We start from the raw sequence: 27,584 nt of genomic DNA on the forward strand, positions 1-27,584 counted from the left end.
GAGAGAAAAAAAGTATTTCCATTGTAGTGTTGATGAGATCAGATTGTTTTTTTACTATGAGATGGTACTTTGCTCATGCCGCATGAACGTCTTCGGTCTGTGGATATAATAGGGATATATGCTGAGATGGTATTTTTATATATATAGTGTTGTGCATATATACATATATATATATACACACATATATATATACTAGATAGTGTGTGGTTGTGTATATATCTATATATACACTGAGATTTTGTATTCTTCTCTCATACAAAAATTAAAGTTCCATATGAGAACAGTCCTTCAGTCTCTCAGTGCATGCTGGCACACTTCAACATTTCATTCTATGTTATCTCTGAATCTTGGTGAATGTCAGTTAAGACAAGGAGGTATTTACAGGGAAAAGAAACTGCCCACTAATTAACTCTTTTTATTATTTTATACTTACTTTACAGGCCAAAGTTCAAAAAACATCAGTTCATCTCCAAGCATAGAGAGCTTGTCTGGAGGACGTGAATTTACAGGATCTCCACCTTTGTCTGCATCAAAAAAGGATTCCTTTTTCAGCACCATCTCCCGCTCTCGTTCCCAAAGCAAAACTATGAGCAGAAAAGAGTCGGTGGGTTCTTTTAACTTTTTTAAGCTATTCTAATGCCACACTTCATCACTTGTTAGAGACACACATTTCTCACATGCATTGAGCACTTGCACTTGGAAGTGTTTCCCTAAACACACGTTAATGGCCAAAGCAGAAATAAGCTATTTCAACCATTTCTGTTGAGTGACATCTCCATTATGGCTTCCATCCCATAATCCTACCTGAAATGAAACTGTGAAAGCACCTGTTGCCTCTGAGAAAGAGGAGAAAAGTCCTGTAAGTTTGTTTGCTTTGTTAGACTTCTACTGTAGTCCTGAAGTTAATAAACAGTTCAGTGGGAAGCTTGAATGCTCAGCAGATCCAAACATGTCCATCTGTTGTCCCTGAAATTCCTTAATACATCAGAGGATTCCCAGTGTCTGTAGCATCTGTAGTCCGCAGTCACGGTTCTATTTCTTACACAGCTCTGACCTTTCATTTGGTCACAAGAAGCTAATATTTAAACAGGTTGTTCTCGTCCAAGAAAATCAGCTCTTATCATGGGTATGTTCCAAAGAAATTCTCATCCCGGGAAAGATATTTTAGGAGCGTTGCTTTGATAAACATCATATGCCATGGAACGCAAGGATTCCTGTTTATTCTATATACACATTTCCCATTGTCTCTGTGCTGATTAGAAAACTGTTACGTTGTAGATGTAACAAGTTGTGGGTTTTGTAAGGTGAAGGCACAGTGGTTTTCTCCATTCTTTTTTCATAGATGTATGCTCATATAACTTCCTGTTGATTTCAATAAATAGGAATTGTAATATCCAGATTTCTATGTTGCACCGTTCTTCAGGTGTTCAGAGCTAAATATTGCACAGAAATTTAATCTGAACATCTAAGCATTTTTTTATTTTAAACAGCAGAATCTTTATTAACAGCCACATCATGCTTTCAATTGATATTCAAAATGTTCTAATGAAATGCACAACTATATGCAACTTTGTTCAGTTTTTGTTCATGAATGAGAGTGTTTAATTTTTTTTCCAAATGTTTTAATGTTGTCTAAAGACAAGTTGTGTTTTGTGGTTAGTCAGCACGAAGCTATAATTTTGGTTTGTGACCATTTAAAACATGTTGGATTTAATTTAAAGCTAAAGCAACAACTTAATGTCTCTCTGCTTGTCCTCATGAGTTGAAGAAAAACAAATATACTAGTATTGAACTTTTCTTTTTATGTGGTTAATGAGATCTGTATTCAGCTTTCGTTTGCAATTTTTATCCAGGCCAGAACTTGGGGTTCTCCTTAGTTCTCTAATAGGAGACAGGAGAATTTGCCATTATAATATTCATACTCAATTAAAATCCATTAATGATTAATGTGATTTTCAGGTAAATAATTTCCCAAAATCAGAATATTAATGTTTTCATCAAGAATTTTGGACAAAAACATACTCATTGTAACAGATTTGTTGTCCTTATGATAATTTTCAGCGGATTAGTAAATATGATAAACAAAGTAGGGTGTAAATTTTCAAAAGAATTCTTTGAACTGTAATATGTAGCATTTTATGATTAAACAGCTAGAAAAGGGTTTAGGCTACCAAAATCTATTTTCTTGTGTTCAGTTTTTGACTGACCTTTAATATAGGAAAATTGAATTTGTAGTAGATCTGAGAGGAAAAGGTTTGTTTAAGTCTGTTCTCTGTTGCTCAAGACAATGTTTGGTTTTTGTTTTCCTGTAAATTTCATGATACCTTGTTTTCCGTGTAGAGTAGAAAACCCCAGAGTTCTTCCTGAAATCCCAGTATAGTTGCATCAGAATTCTCCAGTCTTACAGTTGCTTCATTTACAGCTGTTTTTTGGAGGCAGAATGCTTGAAAACATAATGTTTCACATCTTTGTTTTATTTAGCAAACTGAACTGGTTTACATTTTTAATCTAATAATTATACAGATTGTGTTGTTAAGTATTGGGGAAATTGCCTTTGTTGGAATACTGCCATGCATCAATCTCTTTATAAAAAGGTGGTTTTAAATCAATTACTGTTGGTGCAACAGGTGAAATTAATGCCCTTCCCAAGCAAAGTGAAAATGCCATACATACGTAAAAACACATTCTTCAACATAGAATTTAAAAAAGTTATTTTCACAGACCAGAGGGCATTACTGTAACAGTGTCATGGGATGAACAGGAATGTCATTGTCACAGATCACACCTGAAGTATCGTGTCCAGTGCTGGGCTCCCCATTACTAGGGAGACATGGATGTACTGGAAAAAGTCCAGCAAAGGACTATAAAGTTGATGAGGGGACTGGAGCATCTCTCATATGAGGAAAGGCTGAGAGAGCTGGGAATATTCAGCCTAGAAAAGAGAAGGCTCAGAGGGGATCTCATAAATGCATGTTGAAGGGAGGACAGAGCCAGGCTCTCAGTGGTGCCCAGTGACAAGACCAGAGGCAGTGGGCACAAACACAGGAGGCTCTGTATGAGCATCAGGAAACATTTTTTTGTTCTGTGACTGAGCAATGGCACAGGTTGCCCAGGCAGGTTGTGGATTCTCCATCCTTGGAGATATTCAGAAGCCATCTGGACATAATCCTGAGCAGCCACCCATGTTAGGTGGCCCTTCTTGAGAGGGGAGTTGGGCAAGATGAGCTTCTGTGGTCTCTTTCTACCTCAGCCATTCTGGGATTCTCTGAGAGTAAACTGGAATGTGACATGTCTAAATTCTTTCTTTCCTAAAGCCAGTACAAGCTGGACTTTCTCTGTGAGAGTTGTGATCAAAATTGATATTTAACTTGATTCATTGCCTCCAGGAATGTGTCCGTTTCTCATACTAACAACTTCTTAAGGTAGTAACATTTGGGTTATATTTATTCTTCTACATATTTTTCCCCCTCAAATGCAAAAGATCAATGGAGTGACTTTTTTACTTCTGTTGTCAGAAACAGATGTCCCCTCTTATTTAGTTAAGGAAATGAGTCTACAGCCTAAGGGCTGAATGCACAATATCAGATCATGTTTTGGCAGCCCTTGGCATCCTGGTGTTTATCACATACTGTTGAGTGACACTCAGCTCTATGTTAATATGAGGTCCACCAAATGTGTTTAAAAGTATTTTGTGCTCAGCACTGAGATGATTCCCTACCCCTTTGTATCCCTTATGGCTTTCTGACAGGAATAACTTAAGTTGCAGTTTCTGGAGCTGTCTTGCCATAAACAAATACAAGAATTTTGAATCTGTAATGCACTCTAGTGCCTGCTGTCTTCTGGCTGGGTCAGTCTTGCTGGAATAAAGTCCTTGAAAATTTCCTTTCACAGCCTGCCTACTGCCCTCTCCTCTTCCACAGAATTGAGAAATAGGGTGCATTTGTGGTCCATTTATTTCTCATTATGTTTTGTTTACATCTCCATCAACCATTTAAGACAGTCTACCCCTCTTTTTAACAAAGAGCAAAGTTGCTTAGAGGTTGATTCTGGCAAATATGGTTGGCTGGTCCCAGTTTCTGGCTGAATATTCTGTAAATAGCTTTCAGGCGTAGAGATGTGCCAGAGAGGAAACTTTTGAGCCAAACAATATAAACATTTTTAAAACTTTCACTAAAAAAAACCCACAGGAAAAGACGGTTTTGACTGAAAAGAAAGTTTTGATTTGGAGAAACTGTATTTTTATAAGTAAATTTCTACATAAAAGGTTTCAAGTTAAGAAAAATCAAGTTATCCATTTGGAAAATATGCTAGTTAAAAATTTTCCAAGAAGGAAACATTTCTAAGGAAAATCTGAAGCAGTTTATTTTCTTTACTAAAATAATTGACAAACATGGCTGATCAGAATCCTCATTTCTTAGCAAAAATATCCTGAACAAAAGTGTCATGCATCATGCTGGTTTTGATTGCACAGACTTTTTAATTGAATCAAATTTGACAACATATGCTATTGTCCCCACAAGCATGTATAAACAACTGTTACTGTCTGTGATTTACATAGCTAGTCCGACTGATTTGGAGTTAGTTATAAGTACCCCTACAGGTTAGAAAATTAATGTATGCCATTATTTTCAATTAAATAGGCAGGCATCTGCTCTACTGATTTAGGAACCTGATTTTAAGCATTAAACTTGACAGTTCTGCTCAAGGAGAAGTGGTATACAAAACCCAAAGAGATAATAAATACTCCACAACCACGCCAAAAAAATTATGCATGCAAAAATTCCTTTGAAAAAGAGCGTGTATTTTGTACATGGTACACATCTTGGAGTTGGTTTTTATTCCCATTTATGTTTTCCCTGACTGTTATTATTAAAATCTCTTTAAAATGTTTTAAGCAAAATACTTGTCAGTTCATACTTACCAATGCCAAACATTTATTTGGAAATACAAATGCAATGATGAAATGTCCTCTTTTAGTTAGACATCATAAAATGTGCCCAGAATAAGTTAGTGTCTGTGTACAGCAGCCAAGTTTTTGATCAGTGTGTTGGATTTTTTATGCCTAAAGTTAAAGACTTTAATTATTCTTACTTCCATTCAGTTTAACAAACTTTAGTGCCTTAATGTTTAACTGCAGTTAATACTGGAGGACATATGTCTTCCTTATTCTGACGTGATAGGACAATTCAGACACCTGAAAAATGCAATTTATTTAATACTTCAGTGCTCTAATTTTAGGGTTAGATGAATAGAATATTAAATTTCGGATGCTGACAGATCACATGAAAAGAGTTCATAGAAAAACCTCTGAGATATTTTGGAAGTGTGATTCTTTTCTTGATTGCCTTCCTCAGGCTCACATAACATCCTGTAACTCAAATGAAAGAGCTGAAAACAGTACAAGAAAAATTAAGTTGCCTTTTATAGTGTTTATTAGAAATACTTGCAAGTTTCTTATAATTTTGTAAAATGACAGCTGTATGCATGAGTGGCAGCTTTGAATCCTAAAGCTCCTTATCTTTTTTGGAGTGATTCATTTCAGGGAAAATGAACTGTACTGTGATAAAAACAGGAAGTTAATTGCTTAGAAAAAGAAGATGAATAAAAACCCCAGTGGCTCTGCAGTGCTTTTTCTGTCATATTATGAGCAATAAACATGTATACAGAACAGATCTGTGGGGCCATTTGGAAGATTTTAAAAATGTCAGTGCAAACTGTTATCTTTCTCTGGTACCAAAGATTCAGATACATGCAGCTGAATAATACTTGCCAGTAACTTCTGCACAGAAGCAAATTAGAATGATACCACTTGAAAGAAGGCAGTAAGAACTTTAAACATTATTGGGCAGCCCTATAAAACTGTCAAGAAGAATTTAAAAATTACCAAAATCATGAATGAAGGAGACCATCAACAATGTTTACAAAAGGATCAAAGTGACTTAAAAGACAAGAAGTGTGATGCTTCACTTCACAGCAATAGTGTTACCAGCAGCAGCTACAGGACTTAACTCTGTGTATCCTCTTTCCGTACAGTAATCATGAAGTTAATGTTTCAGCATCCCAGTGGCAAAGAAAAACATATCTGAGGATCTGTGTTGGTAGTTTGAGCTGACCCTTTTTCCTTTTAACTAGAAATCTCATCTCTTCATCCTGCTCTTTTAAGATAACACCACAAAATTACTGTCCATTTTTGTGCAGAACTGAGAGACCTGCACTGAACTCTCAACAAAAAAATGGATGTGGATGAGAAACACCTCTCTAAATCAGGCCATTGTTTTAGTTGGGAATTTTTTGAGCAGAAAAGGTTTCTGTGTTTGGAAGATATTTTCCCTACTGAAATAGATTGTGGATATATGTTTAATAGCTTGATTCTTATTTTTGTCTGTGTCTTGTTAAATCAAACAGTTACCAATAAAAACATCAAAACTTGTACTTCTCTTATTTTAAGAATGTAGTATAAATGGTGTATGTTTACAGTCCGTTCATAATCATTATACTTAAGTTTTATCCTCCTTAAGCTCTGAACAATGTAATCAAAAATTCTAAAACCGCTAAATAAATGAGCCTGCGCTGGTCTGCATCCTCAGTCATGTTAGAAATCATAGAAAAGGTCAGATACATCCAGCCTGACCAGAGGAAAATTTAGCGAAACTATTTTGCAACTGATGCTTAAAAATATTTTAAATGAGTATGAGTTTAACAAAGGATGTACTTTAAGAGTCCTTCATGAAGGGTCGTGTGTATGTCGAACTGTGTATATTAGAAAGCTTATTCAGGCAGCACAATGAAGAAGCATAATTACATAAGTACCTCACACCTAATCAACTGTTCCAATAAGGTTCAACCAAATACATAAGTAATATAATATTAAAGCATGGAGCATGAACTTTATTCATTGCAGAATATCTGTGTATTAATCATTCCATATCCATGTCCATACTCAATCTGTATGCATTCAACAGTACTTACCACGTTGTTTCAGAGAGCTCGAAAATCATAAAATGGTGAGGTTATTTCCCCTGCTCACATTTCTCTTACATTTGCCACAGTGGGCTTATGCAGTCCTAAAGGCTGGCAATGTGTGTACCAGATGGCAGAAAGCCCATCAGAAGTGATAATGAAAGTAACGGAGAAAATGGGATTCTTGTTCACCTATGTGTTTATTTATAACTATTTCCAAAATACTTGCAGTCATACCATCTAAATTAATATATCAGTTTTATTATTTATGAAGAAATATTCCAATATTCTTCAGTCAACAATCTCAGCAGCAGCACTGGGAGAAACCTTTTATCAGAATTTCTGTTCAAAGGGGTAATTTCTAGTACCCTACAGCTCTTTCTGTTCTCATCTATTCACTTACAAAGTGAATTACTACCTATTTTCTCAATTGTTCACTGCCTACCCATCCACAGTCATTTATGCACAGCCTTTTGCATTCCATGGAATTTGCAGATTTTTATGGGTTTTATTGTGGCAGTCCCACAGTGCAGTGCCAGCAGTGGAGTTGTGCAGTCAGCAGGTAGGTAAGTCTCCCAGGTCATGTGTCTGCTTGCAGAAGAGGTTTCTTTCCATCCCTCCTTTCTTTGTCTCCAGGCAGGAGCTTTCTCCATTAGTCATATTTATCCTTCTCCATCTTCCTGGTAAGGAAAAATTGTGTGGGCATAGAAGTGGAGTATCACATGAAAACAAGTCCTGCTCGTGCTCCATTAGTACAGTTGCTGGTTTCTAGCTCTGCAACAGTGAGGCTGGTGCACCTGGAAGCTGTTCCAATAATAGGTTTGACAGCGGGAGCTACTTTGGAAAACTTCCAAGCCCCTGGTCCTTTGCCACTAATATCTCCAGGCAAGGTGGAATGTGGCAAACTAAGCTGATTCCAACAGTGTGACTCTGGCAAATTGACTTTGAACTGTTTAAGATGGAAATTCAACAGCAGGACCTGGTGTTTAGAAGCTGTTAGCCAGAGCTTCAGCTATTTTCAGGATTTTAATTGAAATGAAATGTATCTGTCATGGGGTAAGATCTTTTGAGGCACCATCTTTCATTTTCTTCCAAATTTCTATATATTTTTAGCTTTGTTTTTAGAGGCAATAAATGAAATAAATGGATAATCGTACATCAATACAATAAAAGAGATATTTTGCCTCAAATTCACTAATCTTAGTAGAGTTTATAAATAAATATGGATTATAAATAAATATTGTTCATTTATAAATAATAAATAAACATATAAACTCCTAAAACTAGGGGGCAAGAAAGAGAAACAGAGTTATTCTAGTTTGGAAGAAGAGGATAAATAGTTGATTACAAATTCCTGTTTCTTACATTTCAGAAAAGCTGCAGATACATAATGCTATCAAATACACATGTATATGTATTTCATCCATCTTCAAATCTAAAGAGTACGAAAACCATAATTTTTCTTGCATTTAGAAAGTGTGGGTCTCCTCAACAAATGCTTACTCTAGAATGGTAGAAGTTTGGATGTTGGAAGAAAGTTCCTAGGTCATTGGTTATTCTGAATCTGAGTTGCAGCCCCTTTCAGTTTTGTTGGGGCTTGTTTTCTGTCTTGAGCAGGATGTTAAGTACAGAAAGGCTGTCATTCTTATTCACTTAATCCTTTACTAATAATCTGTTGGTTCTGTTTATATGTGCATAGCTTGGACAAGCATTGTGAGATGCCATTCCTCACTGTGTTGTTACTGAAAGCACACAGAGGAAGTAAGGATTCTACTAATGCCCAAAAATATGTGCCTTTGCAGGTGAATGCCTTCTAGCATTTTAATTTATTGCCAAATTTGTCTTGGTCTCATCCTAGCTGAACATTTTTATCTGTATTATAAAATTCCTTTCTTGTCTTTGATACTTTTTTTCAATCACAGCCCTCTGAACCAAATACTTTTTTTGTGGTGTTGATGCATAACCTGATTTAGCTTGGCTCCTAGGAGTCACAGTGGATATTTTGTTGACCTTTCTTTCACTTTTAATTTTTTCTTATTTTTTTCTCAGTCCCATTTCCCCCACCGCTTTCAGGGGGTTGTCACAGACGTACATTCACTAATGATTCTGCAGTGGCAGTTCTGTTTAAGGTTTTAAAACAGGTAATTATTCTTCTGAATTTACTTCTTTGAGCAGAAGAGGATGCATCGTACCTGAAATGTTTTAACTTTGACGGCACTGCATTTGGAATGTAGACTTCTATGATTACTCTTTGCATAATTCATTTGTGCTTACCTTGATGTCCTCTGATGTATTTTGAGGTATACAGTACTACCAGAGAGCAAAATTGGAAGGCAAGAGGTCAAAGTAATGATACAACAGAGGATAAAAGAGATTTAAAACCAAAAAGTTGCTTCTGTAGGTTTTGTACTCCCCTTATCCTTCTTTAAGGTGGGTAACTACATCACAATTTACTGTTAATGTGACAGAGAATCTGTTTATGCTTTAAGGGTTCTAATCTAGAAAAGTACTGAAATAAGTATGTAACTATCAGTAAGTATGAGATCTGAGCAACTATACCTACTAGCACTACACAGTGAAATTAAGAGAAATTTTAAAGAATAGAAAAGAAAAAAGGGAAGAAAAACGTTCCTACTTAAGCTACCTCCTACCATCATGGTAAAGTAGTCTGAGTTAAAATGGTGGAGAAAAAACCATGAACAGGAGTTAAAATGGTATAAAATAAAAACATGGCTCACGTTTGCTGTATATGCAGTCTAAAGGAACAAAATATATGTTTTTATAGGATTTATCTGAAAGTACTGCACTTAAAATGTTTATGAGAGAATATTCAAAATAATAAAAAACAGGCAGTTGTAAAGATGTGAAGAACACAAAACATGAGTAAGGTATACTTGGAAATATATTAAGCATGGAGATATTTCAGTTAGCACAGGGACATAGAAATATTGGCAGGTATAGTTCAGCACGGGAAATCAATACATAACCTCTACTTCTGGAGGAATTAGTATCTGGAGGCAGTATCTGAACTTCTTTATGTCCTCCCTGAGTAGTACATTAATATTTGAAATAATTCCATTTTGTGCAAAAATTTTACAAGTACCAAAATTCTCAGTGGAAAAATGTCAATATATATTCCACCCCTGACCGTGATGTGATTAATGAACTTTCGTCTAATCATTTTGTAGCCCCTTCCACATAGAAGAAACTTTCTCTAAACATCTGCAAAGCAAATGCCTTATGAAAACTGTCTTAAAAATTCCATCTTTTCATCGACAACAGTTTGGCTTCATGCTGAAGCCATGTCTAGAAGACTGACTAATATAGCCATATTGTTTCCATGTCCTCCCCATATGTGTGTCTCCAGCCATCTGTTGTCTCTTGGCTTACGCTGTGAAGTCCTTTAGAGAAGCAGGATTTTTCTTTTTGTTTGTACAGCGCTCAGCAGAGCAAGTCCTTGATCCTGATGAGGGACCATGAGTGATACAGTTAAATAATAGATAAATTAGTAAATAAAATAAATTAAAATTTTGGGTTAAGTTCTGCTGTATATAATTCATTGCTGAGAAACAGTGGTTTCTGGCTTAAATGAAAGCATATGCTGAAGACTATTCTGTGTCTGTCATAGAACATAAAAAAATTATGGGGGTGTCAACCAACATTCAGCTGTCAGAGATTTAAGATTGTAAGGTTAAATCTTACATTTAATTCTTAGAGTAGAAAATTAAATAAATTCTCACAAAGTGGAAACAGTAACCACTGGTTTTTTATCAAGGGAAATTTGCATAAAATTTTGCATAAAAATTGCATTAAAAAGGCAATTTATGCCATGCATCTGAATCTTCTTTGACATGTAAAATGCTACCAACATCCAAAAGTGGTTTCTTCTAAAACTATATTTCTTCAGACCTTCACTTGTGTAGGTTGCCAAGTTCAAGTGCCCTTACCCATATCCACAAACCTTATTGTAGCTTGTAAAGCAATGAGCTGTAAAAGGATAGGATTAGAGTGTCAAAAGTATAAAACTTTCTGTAATCTGTTCTTGAATGTGCTGACCACTTTCAGTTATTCACAGCTGTTTTTCTGAAACAGTAAAATCTGATGAAAAACAGGGCATGGTAGAGGCATTGCTGATCTCATTATGAGCTCAGGAGAGAAGGAGGGATATAAAAAATTTATTTCCATAGCTGTCTTTGTAAAGGTGAGAAGATAGATGAAAGGAGGGGTAATAAAAAGGGAAGAACAGGCTTTGGACAAATGAAGAGTACAGAACCGTATAGACTAGGGAGAAGAAATAGCAAAGAAATGGCAAATAATTAATCATGAAGGAATTAGTTTTCATGGCAAAAGAAAAAAGGAAATATAACAATGTAAGGAAAGTTCTGAATGGGGGTAAGAAAAAAGACAAATATGAGAAACATAAATGTAAGTCAAGTTTTTTACAGATTCAGTCTTGTGAAAACCAGGAGATATGTATATGTAGGCACTCAGAGTCTTGCTTTGACTGAAGACATCAATTCTAGCCTGCTTTGTATTGTTAGTGAAATGTAAATCAGTGTGGCATCAAAAATAAACTGCTTCCTTTTCATTCTCATGTTCAATTCAAAATGTTATTGGTTATCAGTAAGGTTATCTACATCATCTGCAAGGTTGAAGGTGTGGAAAAGTATTTTGAAAACCCTGGAACTGAATTTTCAGAAAGTATTGGTTTTCTGTGAGATTGTGTATGTCAGTTTGCACATCTTGGTCTCCCATGTGTGATGCAGTAATTTGTTTCATTTGCTGCTTGATTTGTTTTTCTTCTTCATAATGCAACTCCAAATATTAGAAAATATTGCGCTTATGTGCTTCATAGAATATGTTGTTCAGTAAGCTGACACTGATTTTTTATTTTGGTTGGTTAGTGTATTTTGTGGTCAGCTGGTTAATTTCTGAGAGCTGTGCCTGAATGAGTTGGAATCATAGTTTGCATGTTTCTGGTGCTGTTTGTGTCAGATCAGCTGAAAGGTCGGTTTCTCAACGGAACATAGACCATACTGGTTTTCTCTTGACTTATGTTTGGCCTGTTTGATGAATTTTTAAATGTCTGTTCATGCATGAGAGAGATCAAATCACCACTGCTATTTGTACACAAAATCAAAGTGGTATCCAGACTACTCATTGTCTTAGCACAGTGAAACACAGAAGTTTGCACTTAGAGGAAAGTACAATATGTATTGTCTAGAAAAGGATTGATATTGTCTGCACAGTGATGGCTATAAAAGAGTTTTTTCATCTAATGCTGCTAAGAATTTGTCTTTAGAATACTGAAAAAAGTCCTTATTTCTGAGGACCTTTCTGATTTTGCTGCTTACCTTTACAGAACTATTTTAGAAAAGTACTATGAAAAGATTAGTCTTAGAAATGTTGATTAGAAGAGTCTTCTGCTCAAGCTGCTACTTGGAGCAGGACAATCACAAGCATCAGAACAATTCAGTGACTTTAAATAGAAACTACCACTTCTATAAATAACCTCTTCCAGTGCTACACTGCTCTTCTAATGAAGAAAATTTTCCTAGTGACCAATTTGAACCTTCCAAGGGGCAGTTTTGGGCCACAGTTCCTTCTGTATCATCTGGGAAGAGCTTGATTACCTCATCTTTGTCATTTCATGTAGTTGCAGGCTCTCAGGAGATCCTCTTTGGGCTCTTTCTCACCAAAATAAAAAAGCCCAGCTCCCTCAGCCTGTCCTCTATACCTGTAGCCTTCATAGTAGCCCTGCACTGAAACCTCTCCTGTTTCTCAATGTCCTTCTTCAACTGCGGGCCAAAAGCAGTATTAAAGGCAAGGGCTCAAGAGCATGAAGCAGAGGGGTTTAATGACTTTCCTGGATCTGCTGACCACATTCCTTGTAATGTAGCTGGGTGCAACTGTTTACATTATTCATGATAAGCGAACTTTTGTTAGTTTGGAAACAGCTCAACAGCCACTGTAGCCTCCATATCCTTTTCAGCAGAACTGATAGTAAGGTCCTTCCCCGTCTGCACTGGTGTGTTGGGGTTTTTTTCTCCTCAGGTGCAGAATTTTGCACTTACTGAAATTTCTGAAACAGGAACCTCAAAAAGGTTTCTCTTGCCTAGGCTTCAAGCATCTCCTGGTGTTTGTGAATTGAGGTTCTACCAGTCAGCACAGCAACCAAACCTCCCAATTTTGCATCATCTGAAAATCTACAGTGTATGTTCTGTCTCCTTATATGGGCTGTTGGTGAAGAGTCCATTGTTACTGTGCTCATTTCCAAACACCAACTGGATATCAAGATATTGACTCTGTTCTTTAAGCTTGGGGTTCTGAACAATTTTCAGCCCATGTACAATCCTTTCATTCAGCCCATACTTCATCATATTATAAATGATGATGTTTTTGGAAACAAGTGTCAGAAGCCTAACTAAAGTAAAAATACATGGCATTCACTTCTCTCCCTTCACCTGCATGCCCAGTCATTTTATCATAGCAGGCAACCAGATTGGTCAAGCATGATTCGCTCTTGGTAAATCCTTGTTGACTTTTGTTGATTATTGTCTTGTCCTTTACATGTTGAAAATTGATTTCAAGAGGACATGCTCCACGATTTTTCCAAGGACTAAGGTGATGCCAACCATTATATAGTTCCTTAGATACTCCTCCTCACTCTTCTTTAATATGTAGGTAAAATTAACCTTTCTGCAGTCATCAAGGATGTTCTGTAATATCAGTGGTTTTTCACAGATGATAGCCAGTGGTGTTGCAATCACCTGGTCAGGTTTTTCAGCACCCACAGAGGTATCCCATGTGGTCCCATTACCTTTGATTGCATACTGCTTCTTCAAATATTCACCAACTTATGCCCCTCCCCTCCTCCCCCCTCAGCTATTCCTCTCCCTCACAAACTGTAGATTCAGAGGTCTAGGAGCAGAGTTGGCCTAAAAAGTGAGAGGCAAAAATTGTATAGAGTGCTGCAGCCTTTTCTGTATCATGTTGTTGTTTTGTCTCCCTTAGTAAGCAACAGACTTGCATTTTCTTTGAATCTCCTTTTGCTGCTCTGCATACTTGTAAAATTCCTTCTCATTACCCTTTAATGTCCCCCATTAATTTTAGCTGCAGCTGGGTTTTGTCCTTCCTAGTTTTGTTCATGTGCCCAAACAATGATTGTGTGCCTGTCCTTTGTTTCCTGTCATTGTTACCACACATGTGCTCTCCATTTCCACCATTTCCATCTCCATATGTGCTTTTCCCATTTTAGTTCATTAAAAATCTCCTTACTCAGCCAAGTAGACCTTCTGCATACCTTGTCTATATGTACTGCTTCCTCATATATTTCTGGATTAGGTCCCTGTTCAGGGACGAAGTCCTTCCCACTAGATTAGCAAATCTGTTCACAAAGAGATTCTTCCCTCTCTTTGCCAGATAGACCTGTTCTTTAAGATGTCTGTCCTCATCAAACTGGGTGCCACAAGCAAAATAGCTGAAACCCATCTAATGCCATCAGATATGTGGTCTCCCTGATACATCTGCTGCTATCCAGGCTTCTCCCTTTTGCCACAGGATTAGAGAGAAACAACACCAGGTTTCCTATCCCCTTCACCATTAGGTGACCCCAAACAGTCTTTCACAACACCACAAACTCTGCCTCCATGCAAGCAAGAAACCTCCCTAGTTGATGAGTCAGGCTGGAAAAGAGTCACCAGCCACTGACTGTCACTCATCACTTTCTCTTGGTAGTGCTCTGATACAATGTCCAACCTCAATTCCTAGTCTGAGGGAGCTTGTTCTTCCTCTCTGCACCACTGGTGAGCCTTTCTGCTGTCAGAAATCACAAGCTTCCAATTTCCTCCCTCTCAGAAGTGTATGTCTTCTTCCCACTGTGTCTTGCCTCAGTTGCACCATCCCTGTCTGTTGCATGAGGTTTTACACCTTGAAAGATCTTGTTAATCACCTGTTAGTAACCCTGATGCAATAAAAAACACCTGCCTCTTGCAACTCCTCACCTGCTGCTGCATCAACTGCAACAGAATAAATCTCACTTTGGGGAGGTCACCCTCAGGGTCCTCTGTACAGAGGTTGCCACGGCACTGCTGATGACAGCAGAGGCAAGGGTTATGCCTTGTAGCAAGTCATCACCGTTTGGGTGTTGTCTTGTGCAAAAAGCCCAGAGTCTCTGATGCGTCAAGCAAGACAAATTCACTGTCTTGCTTATTTGAATGTCCCACTGCCAGCACTTCTTGGTGCCCTTCCCAAGGACGCCAGATAAGTCAGGAACTGTAGGTACAGTCACTCAGCCTTGTGCAAGATTTCCCACTTGGCAGAAGACCTCTTGTACTGTCTATGAGTCCCCAGCCACAATACTCTCCTCTGTGAATGTTAGGTCTGCTGAACACTTCTGCTCCCCAGGTTGGATCCTAGCGAGTGGGAGGAATGGTGGATGTAGTCTTTTACTCAGCACCGGTCTCACTTGCCAAAAGAAGAGGTACTGTTGTACAATCAAGAAGGTCAGTTTCAGAATCTGCTTGGGTGGATTGAGCTGTCCAAAAACATTTTAAGATCAATTTACTGCAGTCTCGTTCCTGAATAAGAAAAAACGTAGTCTGGGAAACAGGGAAATACTTATTACTAGCAGTTAAATTTTCTTATTTACTTGTAGGAGATAAACTGAGGTTCAAATACTTACTAATGATTTTAGAATTTGATTATGTTATTTTATAGTAGAATGCTCAAATATTGTCATGTTTCCCTATCTTACAGCTGCACTTGCAGTGCCAATGGCAATTGAAAGTTTATGGTAGATTATTTCTTGCAGTCACTAGCTGTATGTACTAGAAAAAGGTCTTCTGGAGGAACATCACTTGAATAGAAATGTCAATCCAAATATGCTCGTATAGGCTGTGACAGAACTGCAGGCTTTGAATGAGGTCACTCTTTCAGCAACTGTAAAATGACAAAATCAATCCCTTTGAAGTGTAAGTGGTCAAAGTATGAGGTTGAGAAGAAAAAGGTGAGAGCATATAATATAAATAAATAGTGAAGAAAAAATGTTTAATATCTATAGACTGTAGGTGTGAGAAAAAAGTCTGTAGGGAAAAAGTGATGTTGCCACAGATATTACAAAATTCTGTGGTTACAATGCTTTTTATTCATTAATCTATTTCGATATAGGATATGTTAGTGGGAAGTTTGCCTGGCTCTGACTTATTTTCTGATGGAGGTTAAGATCACTTCTACCTTTAAATCAAGAATGATTCATTCTCTTAGTTCTTGGTGATAAGTTTTAGGTTTTTTTCATTTGAAAAGTAAATCACATTCTAATGCTTAGCGATCTCCATCAAAAAAGGGTATGATAGAACTGCAAAGCTCCTAAGAAAAACAAGAGGCTAAAAAGTTACTTTGGCTTTATCTGAGTATCTTGAATTCAATTGCATACTTAAACAAACAAAAACCTGATTAATACTGTTTGTGACTAAGCTTTGAAGGAATTTTTCCTAAGGTGTGAACTTTTGCAGTATGGTCTTCAAAGTCAAGACTGGATGGATTTTTAAACCAGCAAACAAAGGCGTTCAAAGATGAATTCTTAGCTGAGGTAGTTCCCATTGCTTAAACAGGGCATGTGGCTAGATATTAATGCTTCTCCTGGGCCTTAAAAATTTTTTTTTTTTAATTCCTATTTTAAATTACACTTGATGCGTATTTTTCAAACATAACTTAATAATTTAGAGTAACTGCCTTATAGTATGTGAGTTAAAAATAATTTTCACCTAACTATTACGTAAGATGATGTTTAAAAGTGCAGCTGGCTGTGCATAGGTTTTATACAGATAGAGATGACGTGTTATGAAAATAAGTGTGCCAAAATGTATGTCAGTAATGCATCCTTGAGATGTGATACTAGGTTTCATGAAATATATGCCTTGAAGTAAAAAAAGGGTTCAAAGGAATTGCTGTGGAAATTACTCTGGCAAAAACTAGAATTTTTCTCATTTGGTGAGCTTTTTCAGCCATTACTGTGGTACTGTGTTTGCACAAGCAAAAACAGGTTACTGGTCTGTAAAAGAATTCTGAATCATTAACCTTTCTGAGGTCAAGATAGACTATTCTATTTAACTCTTTAGAAGGAAAAAAAAGTAGTATTAATAAACACTGAAATATTAAAAACCCTATTTCCATGAAATGACAAAATTTCCAAGAACGAAGGAATAGAAACAGTTAAAACATGTCTAAGTATGTCAGGGGTTAACTTACTACTTTTACTCTGCATGATACAAAGTTGGGAGTGTTATATGCTAATAATCTCTTAATTGTAGGAGGAAGAATTGGAGGCCCAGATTTCATTCCTGCAAGGACAGCTAAACGATTTGGAAGCCATGTGCAAATATTGTGCAAAAATGATGAACACACATCTTGGTAAGTGCAGTACCCTGTATTAACCTGTAAATCTTTGAAAAGGCTCTTTTTATGTTTGTATTAGAACTAAAATAATATTTATGTAGTAAAGTGCATATTATTTTATGAGCCATCATGAAGATTGAATTGATGTACTGAGTTGTTTCATCAGATGCAGCCAGCCACTGTATCTTTATTCTGCTTTTAATCTTGGGAGTGTTATAGCCACTGATGATGCTAAAAGAGGTAGAGGCATTTTAGTACAGATGCCCTTTGATTTCTTGTATTGTAAGACTTGTTGGAGCTCACAGCATCTGAGCTTACAGATTTGAAGTCCATTTGCAATTCAGCATTCCCACAATGATACTTGATGTGTGCAGTGATAGTTGTATAAAACCCATATACTTTCATTAAATGTAACAGCTTCACAATCTACAATCACCTTTGGTATGTTGCTGTAGGCTGGCTAGTTTGCTCAGACCAGAAGAAATATTGTAAGATAAACATCAATACACTGGGAACAGAATCAGCAAATACGCCAGTCTAAAATTCTACTTACATATTTTCAAGACAAGTCAGGAAAAATAAACAAAATGTTTCACTCAGTTCAAGTGTAAATATATTTAACTAGGCTTTTATGAAAGTGGCATTTTTAAACTGTGTTGAACTAAATTCCAGAAGTTAGTATATTTAGTTATGTGAAAAAGTACCATTGTTAAGAAATCAGGGTGCAACTATAATAATTTTAAGATTTATTTTTGGCCTGCAACATCTAAGCAAAATAAACTAAGGTTCAATATTTTTGTGGGTAGAACTAAGCATATGATATGTAAGTTTGCCAGGTCGGAATGTTCGGATGTGAAAGCCGTATTATATTTGTATTTTCTTTTATGTAGGTGTTTTACTAGACACTATTATAAGTCTAGGAAAAGCTAAAAATATTGTGTTATTTGAAAGTTGTGAATCACAGCCTTGAAAAGCAAAGTCAACCTCTAACCCCAAGAGCTTTAGTCTGATGTATACCCTTCTGTAAGGGTACATGAGCAATGATAAGATTAGATGCAAGCAAAGAGATAAATTATTAGCTACTGAAATGATGGGGAAAAGATTGCTGTATCAAGAAGAAAAGCTGAAGTTTCTTTCCTTTAGGAAAGAAGACGAGGAGTGTTTAGCAAGGGTTATCAGTTCTAGTACGAGCATAAGCATTTCACCAGCTACAGCTGCTCTAAAGATCAGAATAAACCCAGACAAAGATACTTGAAGCAGTCTGCCTTTCTGCACTGGATTAATGAACTGAAAGCAAAAGATTTGTCATCATATCCAGGTGTTAAATTCTTTTTCTCAAATATATTGGAAACAAAAACGTTTAGGGCCAGGAGCATTGTGGAACAGCTTTTTACCCTCACAGGACAGGGAGAGCCATCTCTTATACAGCTTTGGCTGCGGGGTATGCTGGGTGCATTGTGACACCCCTGCAGCACTCCCAGAGCCTTCCAGCCTAGTTTCTTCTAAGTCCTATTCCCTATACTTTTTCACAATATTTCTACATGTCTTGTCAACATCATGGGCAGATTTGCAAATTTGTGTTACACTAATGTGTTTAAATCCTATAGAGATTAACAGTTATGCACCATAAACCGAACACAAGAGACAGAGATGTCACCAGCCTTCACAGCTTCTGCACTTGTAACAAACTGGTGAGGTTAGGATCCCCAAATCAGCCAGCAGATGATCTACGTGAAGGCATGAAAAAAAAGCTGCAGAGAAGGGCAGCAAAATAAAACTCAGAGCATATCTGGTCATTTCTGGGTTAAGGGAAAAGTTAGTGGGGAGCTGCTACTGTACCTGATCTGTTTCTCTTCCTCTCTCTCTATCTCTTACCCATGGAAATTGCTTTGTTTCGGAAACTGCAGAGCAGATGAGTTATATCACTGCTCCTGTAAACTGTCAGAACGCTTAGCTTCAAGGATATTACTTCTTCCTGTAGGGCTGAATTTTTCTGACTTCATCACTCAGCTTTTGGATCTTGTAGCATTTTCGTTAGCAAAGTTGAAAATCTTCATTTAATTTACTTATATGTAGTGATTAAGTATTCTCTCAACACTGTCTTTGCTAAGTAGAACACTTCAGGTTTCATTTTGTGTGGGTTCCTTTTTAGGCTTGGTCATTTTTATGGTCTTCCTTTGAATTCTTCAGGGTTTTCATACACCTTTTGAAGTGAGTTAATCATATCAGGATATGCTATACCAGCACTGGCTCAGCACAGTGATTATTTAGCACAGGGAGGGTCATCTTTCTGCTCCTATGTGGCATTCCTCTTTTTAAACATTTTTATTGCATCATCATGTTAGTGCTCTTTGACACAGTGATAGGTTGAGGTGATAATACGTTATGACTTTTAAAATTTGGTGAATCACTGCTTTCCAAACAGAGGCATTTATACTGCGGGTAAAATCAGGAAATGTTTATTTCCATATGTGTTCCTTGAATTTGATGATATTAAAATTTACTTCTTGTCATTTGGCTTTTTAGCTGACTAATTCAGGTAACTCTGCAATGTGCTCTATTTTCTTCTACCATTTTAACTAGAGACGTAACCATCATACATTTAATAGTGGTCTAAATTGTTGATTAAAACATACTGATATATAAAATTTGAGGAGCCCTAAGGAACTAAGTCCTTCGACAAAGTATTAGACAACATTTTTAAGAATTATTAATAAGTCAGTCAAGGATTCAGGCCTGCCTTTTAAATTTGATAAAAACCTCATGGGTTTTTTAGATTGACATTGTAAACCTTTTTTTTGAGACTTTATTACTCAAGCAGTATTCTTTTTCCTGTGTTGATGCATTATATTTGCAGGTGACTTTATAACAACACAATATTAATTCAGGCTTATAAAAATGCATATCCAGTGACTATTTGCCACAAAATTGTCACAGTGTCAAACAATTACCAAATGTTCTTTTTGTGGTTTACAATGAGACAATTTAGGAATTCTTGGCTCTCTTCTCAACTTCTTTCCCTTACAAGGGGGATCTGATGAAAATCAGGTGCGGTTACTTCATGACAGAGATGAAGTGTTGTAGTTGAGAAATTATCAAAATGACCACCTCGTCTATTCTGTTTTGAATCCCAGTAATTTATAATTTTTTATATCAAATCCAGTTATACAAAGTATATTTTTATATGATGCCTTTTTAAAAAATAATGTTTAATTAAGAATTTCTCCTTTTGGCCCTATAATGATTCTATGTTTCTTTACCAAGAGCATTTTATTTCTATAGGTGTCAACAGATATTTGCTAACTTACATTATGAGGGATAGAATGGCAATTTTATTTTGTTCATATATTCAAAGATGCTGTCATTAAATGTTTATCTCCTTCCGTAAATTAACCACATAATGTACCACATGGCAACAACATAACTGCTTGTAATATCAGGGGATGTTACTGTGGGAATGAATGATGGTTCCAAAATATTGCCACTTAGGGCTATGTGTAGAAATTAAAATAGGTGTTTGATTATAAAAACAAAGGACAACCATTCTGTGATCTTTGTCTCCTTCTTATGGCTGTGCATTAGAAGAGCTTTACTTTTCTTCTTTACCTTAACCGTTGGAGTACTGCTAGGGGGAATTCCTTTTAACACCTCCAAGGACAAATGCTGAAATTATGGTATGTAAAATGGCCAGACGGGGAAGCAGATTTTACTGCTGTTCTCACTCTTTTTCACAAGCTTGTCATAGCTTTCAAAAAAAAAAAAGAAAGAATCCTGTGTTCAATTTTTCCATTGTTGTAATGAAGATACATCCAAACCTGTAAACCTGTCCTGCGGCTTTGTTCACAATATCAATGCAGAATATTACTCAACCAGTAGTGAAAAAGTATAGTTGCCATAGCTATCACTACTCAAGCATCATCACAGATACATTTTCTTGATGTTACTTTCTCACAAACACTGGCCTTTTTCAGGAAACAGTGTTGTCACTGGTGATTATATGGTGATTTAATATGGTAGTGTTCTTCAGCACTTTTCTTTCTGGGAGGTACACTACTGTTAGTGCACGTAAATACCTCAAGGCTCAACGATTCAGAAAGCTGTAATACACTGAATAGTATTACAATATTATAACTTGTTATGATGTTATTTACTTTTTGAAGAATTTTGATTGTTTTCTCCCTTCTTTCACTGTTTGAAAATAAAAGCATCAAGTTAGCAAGTGCATTCAGAAAAAGATTTTTCCTGGTGGCTGGTAAATGTGACATCTGTCTAATGTCTTAGAGCAGATCACGAGAAATTTGTCTAAGAGACATGAACACAAATAACACTCAGAGGGCGTCCTAATATCTGCTGGAAGATTCCTCACTTGTCCTTCGTTACATCCCAGGCTGAAGCCAACACAGCGCTATTAAATGGCAGTTCAGGTAACACCAGTTAATTACAGTATCTGCTGTTCTAATATCTTCAGGGTTTGGACCATGTTAACCCTGGCCCACAACTAGGGCAGCCTCTTAACAAAAAGTAGATTAAAACTCTGAAGACATATCAGTACTCCTTATGCAAGTGCCAATATGAGAGATTGTGAAGGTTCTTTATGAACTTGCCAGTTTTGTTCCAGAGAGAAAAGTGCTGAAATTTAAAAAGTTGTCTCTTTATAAGGGACAGGAATCAATCCATCACTTTCTCTGAGACAGAAGAACCTAACATTTCTTTCCAACAGAGACATAGTTTCAGACCTCCAAGTGTGTGAAAATTTACCAAATAATTACGTGTGTAGCACAGGAAGTCCTTTTCATGAGAGGCAATTTAAAGGAACATTGGTTCAGTATTAACTTGGATATGGAGGTCTTTATTTAGAAACTAATTTTTTTGATGGGCAATTTATCAGGTTATAAAAGTGGAGAAACTAAGGTCATTCCACACTTGCTTTTGCTTGAGGGCAGCACTATGTAAATGCAGAAGGTTGCTCCCCCAGCTAGCTGAGATTCAGAAGCAATTTAGCTGCTTTCTCACAGCATAGAGCCTCAGCTAATAAGCCCTGGGCTTATTAGCTCATACCAGCTCTGTGAAGACTTAGCTCACAAGATTCTGCATAGCACCCTAGAAATATGTGCCAAGGTACCCAGTTTTACAGAGTAAACAGAAGTCTACCTGGTTTTATTAACTTCACCTTCATACTGTTACTGCTTGGCTTGAACCAGCTGCCAGAGAGACATCTGTTTAGGTGGGTCTCAGAAATATGTTTCTCAATATCCAGGTCTTTAAATCACTTCTTGCCTTGGAGGCAACATCGCAAAAACCTCTCAGCTCTGACCCACATTGAATAAGTTTATGCATCCTGGCTCCGCTAAGCCAGAGCAAATAAATCCTCTCTGAGCTACCCATACAGGGCTGATGGGGTTGGCCTTATGGTGCATTTTCTAATTTGACTTCTGCTATTCGTAATATGTTGCTATGTCCTTCACCAGTATTCCAGTACATCTCTGCCACTCCAGTGTGGATTATGGTAGGGATGTGGAAAAGTGAGGTTTTCATCCCCTATTCTAAACACCACCAGCATTCTTCCACTTGAATAACATGTCAGCTCTCAGCTTTCATAGGCAGTGTGTAAATAAATGCACGTATCTACAAAGTGCCCAGAAGTTATGGCGTCACAGTAACAAGAAAAATGAAAGCCAATCTTTTGAGAGTTCTTTCAGTGGGATCACAGGACATGTCCCTGCCACAGCCATCAGGCAATGCTGGCAACCGTAAGATGCACTAACACTTCCTGACATCTCCCAGACAAATATTTGCAGGACTTATTAAACGCAGTTCAAAGCCACCTTTTCATTGTGATTATTGCAAACACCATGAAAAGGAAGAAAAAACATAAAAATAAAGGAATAAAAACTGTATCGTTTGCAATTATATGTAGTTGCAAGTATCATTTTACTTATTGTGTGAAATAGCACCTTTAAAGGTTTAATTATACTGACTTATGCATCCCTCTTTTAACAGTCAGTGCAGTTGTTATAAGAATGCATTTCATTATAAGGATCATTTGCAGTGGGGGAGGGAGAGGAGAAAGTTGATTTAATGCTCAATATTTAGAGACTGATATACTGCCCAGTATAGATGTGGATGCAGTACTTGTTAAATGTATGCAAGATAGTACTGAATTCTTGTTTCTTGTTTTATGTGTCATGTGATGAGATGAAAGGTTATGACATTTTTGTAAGGATAAAATGAAATGGATATTATTCAGCTGCCCTGTGTTGAAATGAGTTTGTTGAGGAAGTCCATTAAATGAGTTCTCGTATGCTTGGGACATAAATAAAATAAGCCATAGTTTATAAACCCACTGTGATTAGAAATGTTGTCACTAAAAAAAGACCACATCAAACGCAGCCACATGAATCTAAGGGAATTGCTCCATTTGGTTAGAAATAAATAACCTATAAAAACAGCTTATAAATAAAAAACATTAACAACTTTATTAAACCAAATATAGGAGTGGTTACTGGGAAACAAGTATTTGTTGTATAGCATGACTTTTAGACTGTGGCTTCTGGTCATTATATATATTTTTATATATATATATGTGTATGAAGAATAAAAGTGTAACTCTTCATGCCCCATGAATTTTAACCACCTTTTTGTCACTTGAGGGTAACTCTTAAGGTCAAAAACTACTGGTTCAACTGATAGAGACCCTACTTTCTTCATACAACTGTGCCAGTCCTGAAAGTCCAGCTGTGTTAGGCACCTACAGATGCTTTCATTCTAGTAGTGTGAATGGAGATTAAAATGGTGAAGTTTACACACCCCCTCATTACCTAATTAACAGCTTTCCCTGCAACTTTCAGTGAATTCCCACTTCTTCCTTCCTGCTGTTTGGTGAGCAGCTCCCTGCCACTGAAATACACTGACAATCCACCCTTTCCTTTCCATCATCTCTTAACCAGTGGTTTCTCTTGCAATGTCAGCTTTAAGGGAATAAAACCTTAGTAGAAGCTAAATCGTGGTATGACTGAATTGTTAGTTTCCCCATTATTTCCATAAATACACAGATGTAAGGTATATGTTAAGCGTAATTTGCTTACCATGTGTAAATTAGAGTTCACAGTTAAGAGCTGATCTTGTCTTTGAGCAAGGGATGGACAAAATGACGTCATGACGCTACCAACCTCATTTTCTGTACATCTGCTATGAGTTGATTGGTGACTTTGTGCTACATATTTCTCTGATGTCACAGGCATTACCACACATTAAATATTGATAAAGTGTTGGTGCTCCACACAACACATGAATCAGAAGTATATACTCTATAAATACATAATTTATATTCAAATAAATGTTTTAAAGAATGCAGTAGTTTACAAATAATTTCACACTTCAGATTTTTAAGATCTTTAAATTCTTTAATACTCAAATGTTGTTAAGTGGTGCTTTTGATATAATGTATAATTGTTACTGTAAGAGTTGACATTCACAGAGAGATAGGTAAATGAGTTAGGCTACTCAGCAGTGTTGCCTTCATCAATGCTTAGATCACAAACACTATTGTTTTAGAAAGGAATTCAACTCCTCTCATTTGTATTTTTAATGCTGGAAAGAAAATGCAGTAGTTGGAAACATCCTGAGCTTCATTATTAAACAGCAATATGACTATGTCATACAGTGTAGTCTTTTTAGAAAGGCCACAAACCACTGTCAAGTTCTAGATTTTCTGCCCAGTTTTAAGGAGAGAGCATATTTTCCTGCTCCATCCAATCAAGCTCAGGTAGGAAAGAAGTATTTGTTGTGAAAAGAGAGAGAAATTGTCAGAGACTAAAGTTTGAGTACATCCTTCCAGCCCCCTAATGTTCTTGAAAAAGCAATCTTGCTATCACTAGTATATTGTGCAGGGAATGCTGGAAGCATTTTCTGTAAACCCCAATTTCATAAAAACAGTCATACAAAAGTACTGGAATATGAGTCCGGAGAGTTGAATGTGCCTTGCCATCTGTGGGAAACTTGGTATTTTTTTGCTTTCCTTTTTTGGAAAAATAAGGAGGTGTAGTAGCACCCTCAGTTCTCCCCTTCCTGCTGCCTACCTTGGCGGTGAGAAGGTACTTTTGCATTCTGAGTTTGAGCTGTCTTCTCAGTAGTGGAAAGCAAGGGTGAAAAAAGTCGATTTAACATGATTCTGGCACTGTTGATTGTTCACAAGTCATTGATCAGGAACTAGTAGTATAAAGGGAGCATTCATAATACAGCTTGCAGCTATTTCGAGTTAGCTCCTCTCAGCAGGAGTCATCTTCCTGGAAAAGCCCCACAGAGACTGGCTTAAAATAGAAATCATTAGGAGAGAGATGCACTGCAAAAAGGCAGCAGTATGGGAGAAAACAAAGAGCCTCAGAGAACAAGGGTGTTAAAGTTATTCCCATGTTCAGTTTTCTCCGCCTCCGTCTGATTTTATGTCAAGTCTGTGTTATGCCTTCATCTGGCAGGGCTGTAGCTGTTTGTCTACGATCTCTTTAAGGGGAGGGAAGAGGTGCAGATCTGTCTTCTGGATGGATGGGCATGAAGAGATGCCTGAGGGGACCTTGTCTACAGCAAACTAGTTTTCCCATTCATTTAACGCTGCTCTGAGTGGATTTCATGCAAAATCTGTATTGAATGCAAGTGAAACTCTCAGTGAAAGTTACTTTATTTAATAAGCCTCTAAAATAATTAGGCCAAGCCTAACAGCTTTTCCACGTTCAGAGAGGAAGGTTTTGAACAGCTTCTTTCCCTGGCCTGGGAACTCAGCTGTGACTGCTCACACCATCATGCAATATATAGCAGTTCAACCATCAGAGAGCATAAGCTTTCTCTGATTTTCCTGCTTGGAGCTGCTGTCAATGTTTTTCGTCTTTCATCTCTGTAGAGAGGATGATAGCATATCTTCAGATTAATGTTTAGCAATTAATTTAGGGAAAGGAAATGGAATCTTGATTTTTTGAAAATTACTTCTGCAATGAATTTGCATGTGAACTGATTTACAATCTGGTATAACTGTAAGAGCAAGAAATGAAAAATGTATTTCATCTTAAATCTTAATTTTTAGTTATTTCAACTGTTGCTAACAAAATCAGTATGTGCTACAGTGTTTTTCCATATCTTATAGAAAAGAAGAGCACGAATGCAGTCATTTGCATGTTACTCCTCTGTAGTTATAGTTGGCTTTAAAATACATCAAGGCAGCTTGATCATAGTCTCACTGATGAAGTAATTCTTGATTTACTGATCTAGTGTCTGTAAAACTTAAATGAATCTACTCATTTTTGAGAGTTAAGTACACAAAATTAATTCTAATCAATTGTATAAAAGGCATCCCTTGAGTGGTGATCCATCATAGTGGATAACATTGCTGAAGAGAACAGTTCTGAAGAGAACAACTGGTTTTGCAGCTCCAGGATTTATGAGGCTTAGTCAAGAGCAGAGTCAGGATATGATAGTTCAATTTGTGATAGTCAGAGGTTTTTTAAAACTAAGTTGAAACAAATCCAGAGTCATGTAATGGCTGTCTGGTATCTCATACGTCTCACAGCAGTGCTCTGACCACCAGCTGAGAAGTTGCAAAATTCACCTTTTGTTTTCCTCTACTAAGAACTTAATTGAAAAAAAAAATTATCGTTTTTTACAGAAAACATTTGACATCAGCTAAATGGAATCTTGAAAGAAAGAAAAGAAAAAGAGGCAGTCAGCTATATTTGACCTTAACCTTAGTTTCTAAGTACTATAGGATTTTGATAACTTTTGAATGACAACAGCTGTCCCAATAGATAGATATTTATAGCATACTGGACTTGGGTTTTAATAATCTAGAAATCACATTATTTGTTTGATTCATTGCATCAATTTGTTGGGTTTTTTTAAAGTAAGAACTTCCAAATTGACAACTACAGGGGGCTTTTTAAAAATAGTCATTTTTTTATGAAAAAAAAACAAACCCACAAGTGTGAGGTACTGATATAGAGCATCAGATAAGGAAGAAATTCAATATGTGGCCAATTCATCTTTTGACATAAAGCACTTCTCTCAAAGTACAGTAACATCTTCTGTAAAGGAAGAATAATTAAATTATACATCTCAGCTTAATGTAAAAGTCCCTCAGCTGAGCAATATCATATCAAAAATGCTTCCTAGAACTCTTGAAATAGTATTTTTAAAGTATTTGTACTTCAAAGGTATCTTTGGAGATACAGAAAGGTAAATAAAAG

General features: G+C 36.7%; 1 protein-coding gene across 4 annotated transcripts in view; it reads left to right on the forward strand.

Moving 5' to 3' along the window:
• The window catches only part of TBC1D5 (TBC1 domain family member 5), a 316,083-nt gene that overhangs the window by 275,326 nt on the left and 13,173 nt on the right, over positions 1 to 27,584 (forward strand). For all 4 annotated transcript variants that reach the window (XM_032684071.1, XM_032684094.1, XM_032684087.1 and 1 more), the window contains 2 exons: positions 441 to 604; positions 17,271 to 17,370. In XM_032684071.1, coding sequence (XP_032539962.1) covers positions 441 to 604; positions 17,271 to 17,370 — 264 coding nt within the window. The remainder of the gene's footprint in view (positions 1 to 440; positions 605 to 17,270; positions 17,371 to 27,584) is intronic.

Source organism: Chiroxiphia lanceolata, chromosome 1 (genome assembly GCF_009829145.1).
Source record: "Chiroxiphia lanceolata isolate bChiLan1 chromosome 1, bChiLan1.pri, whole genome shotgun sequence".
NCBI classification, from domain to species: Eukaryota; Metazoa; Chordata; class Aves; order Passeriformes; family Pipridae; genus Chiroxiphia; species Chiroxiphia lanceolata.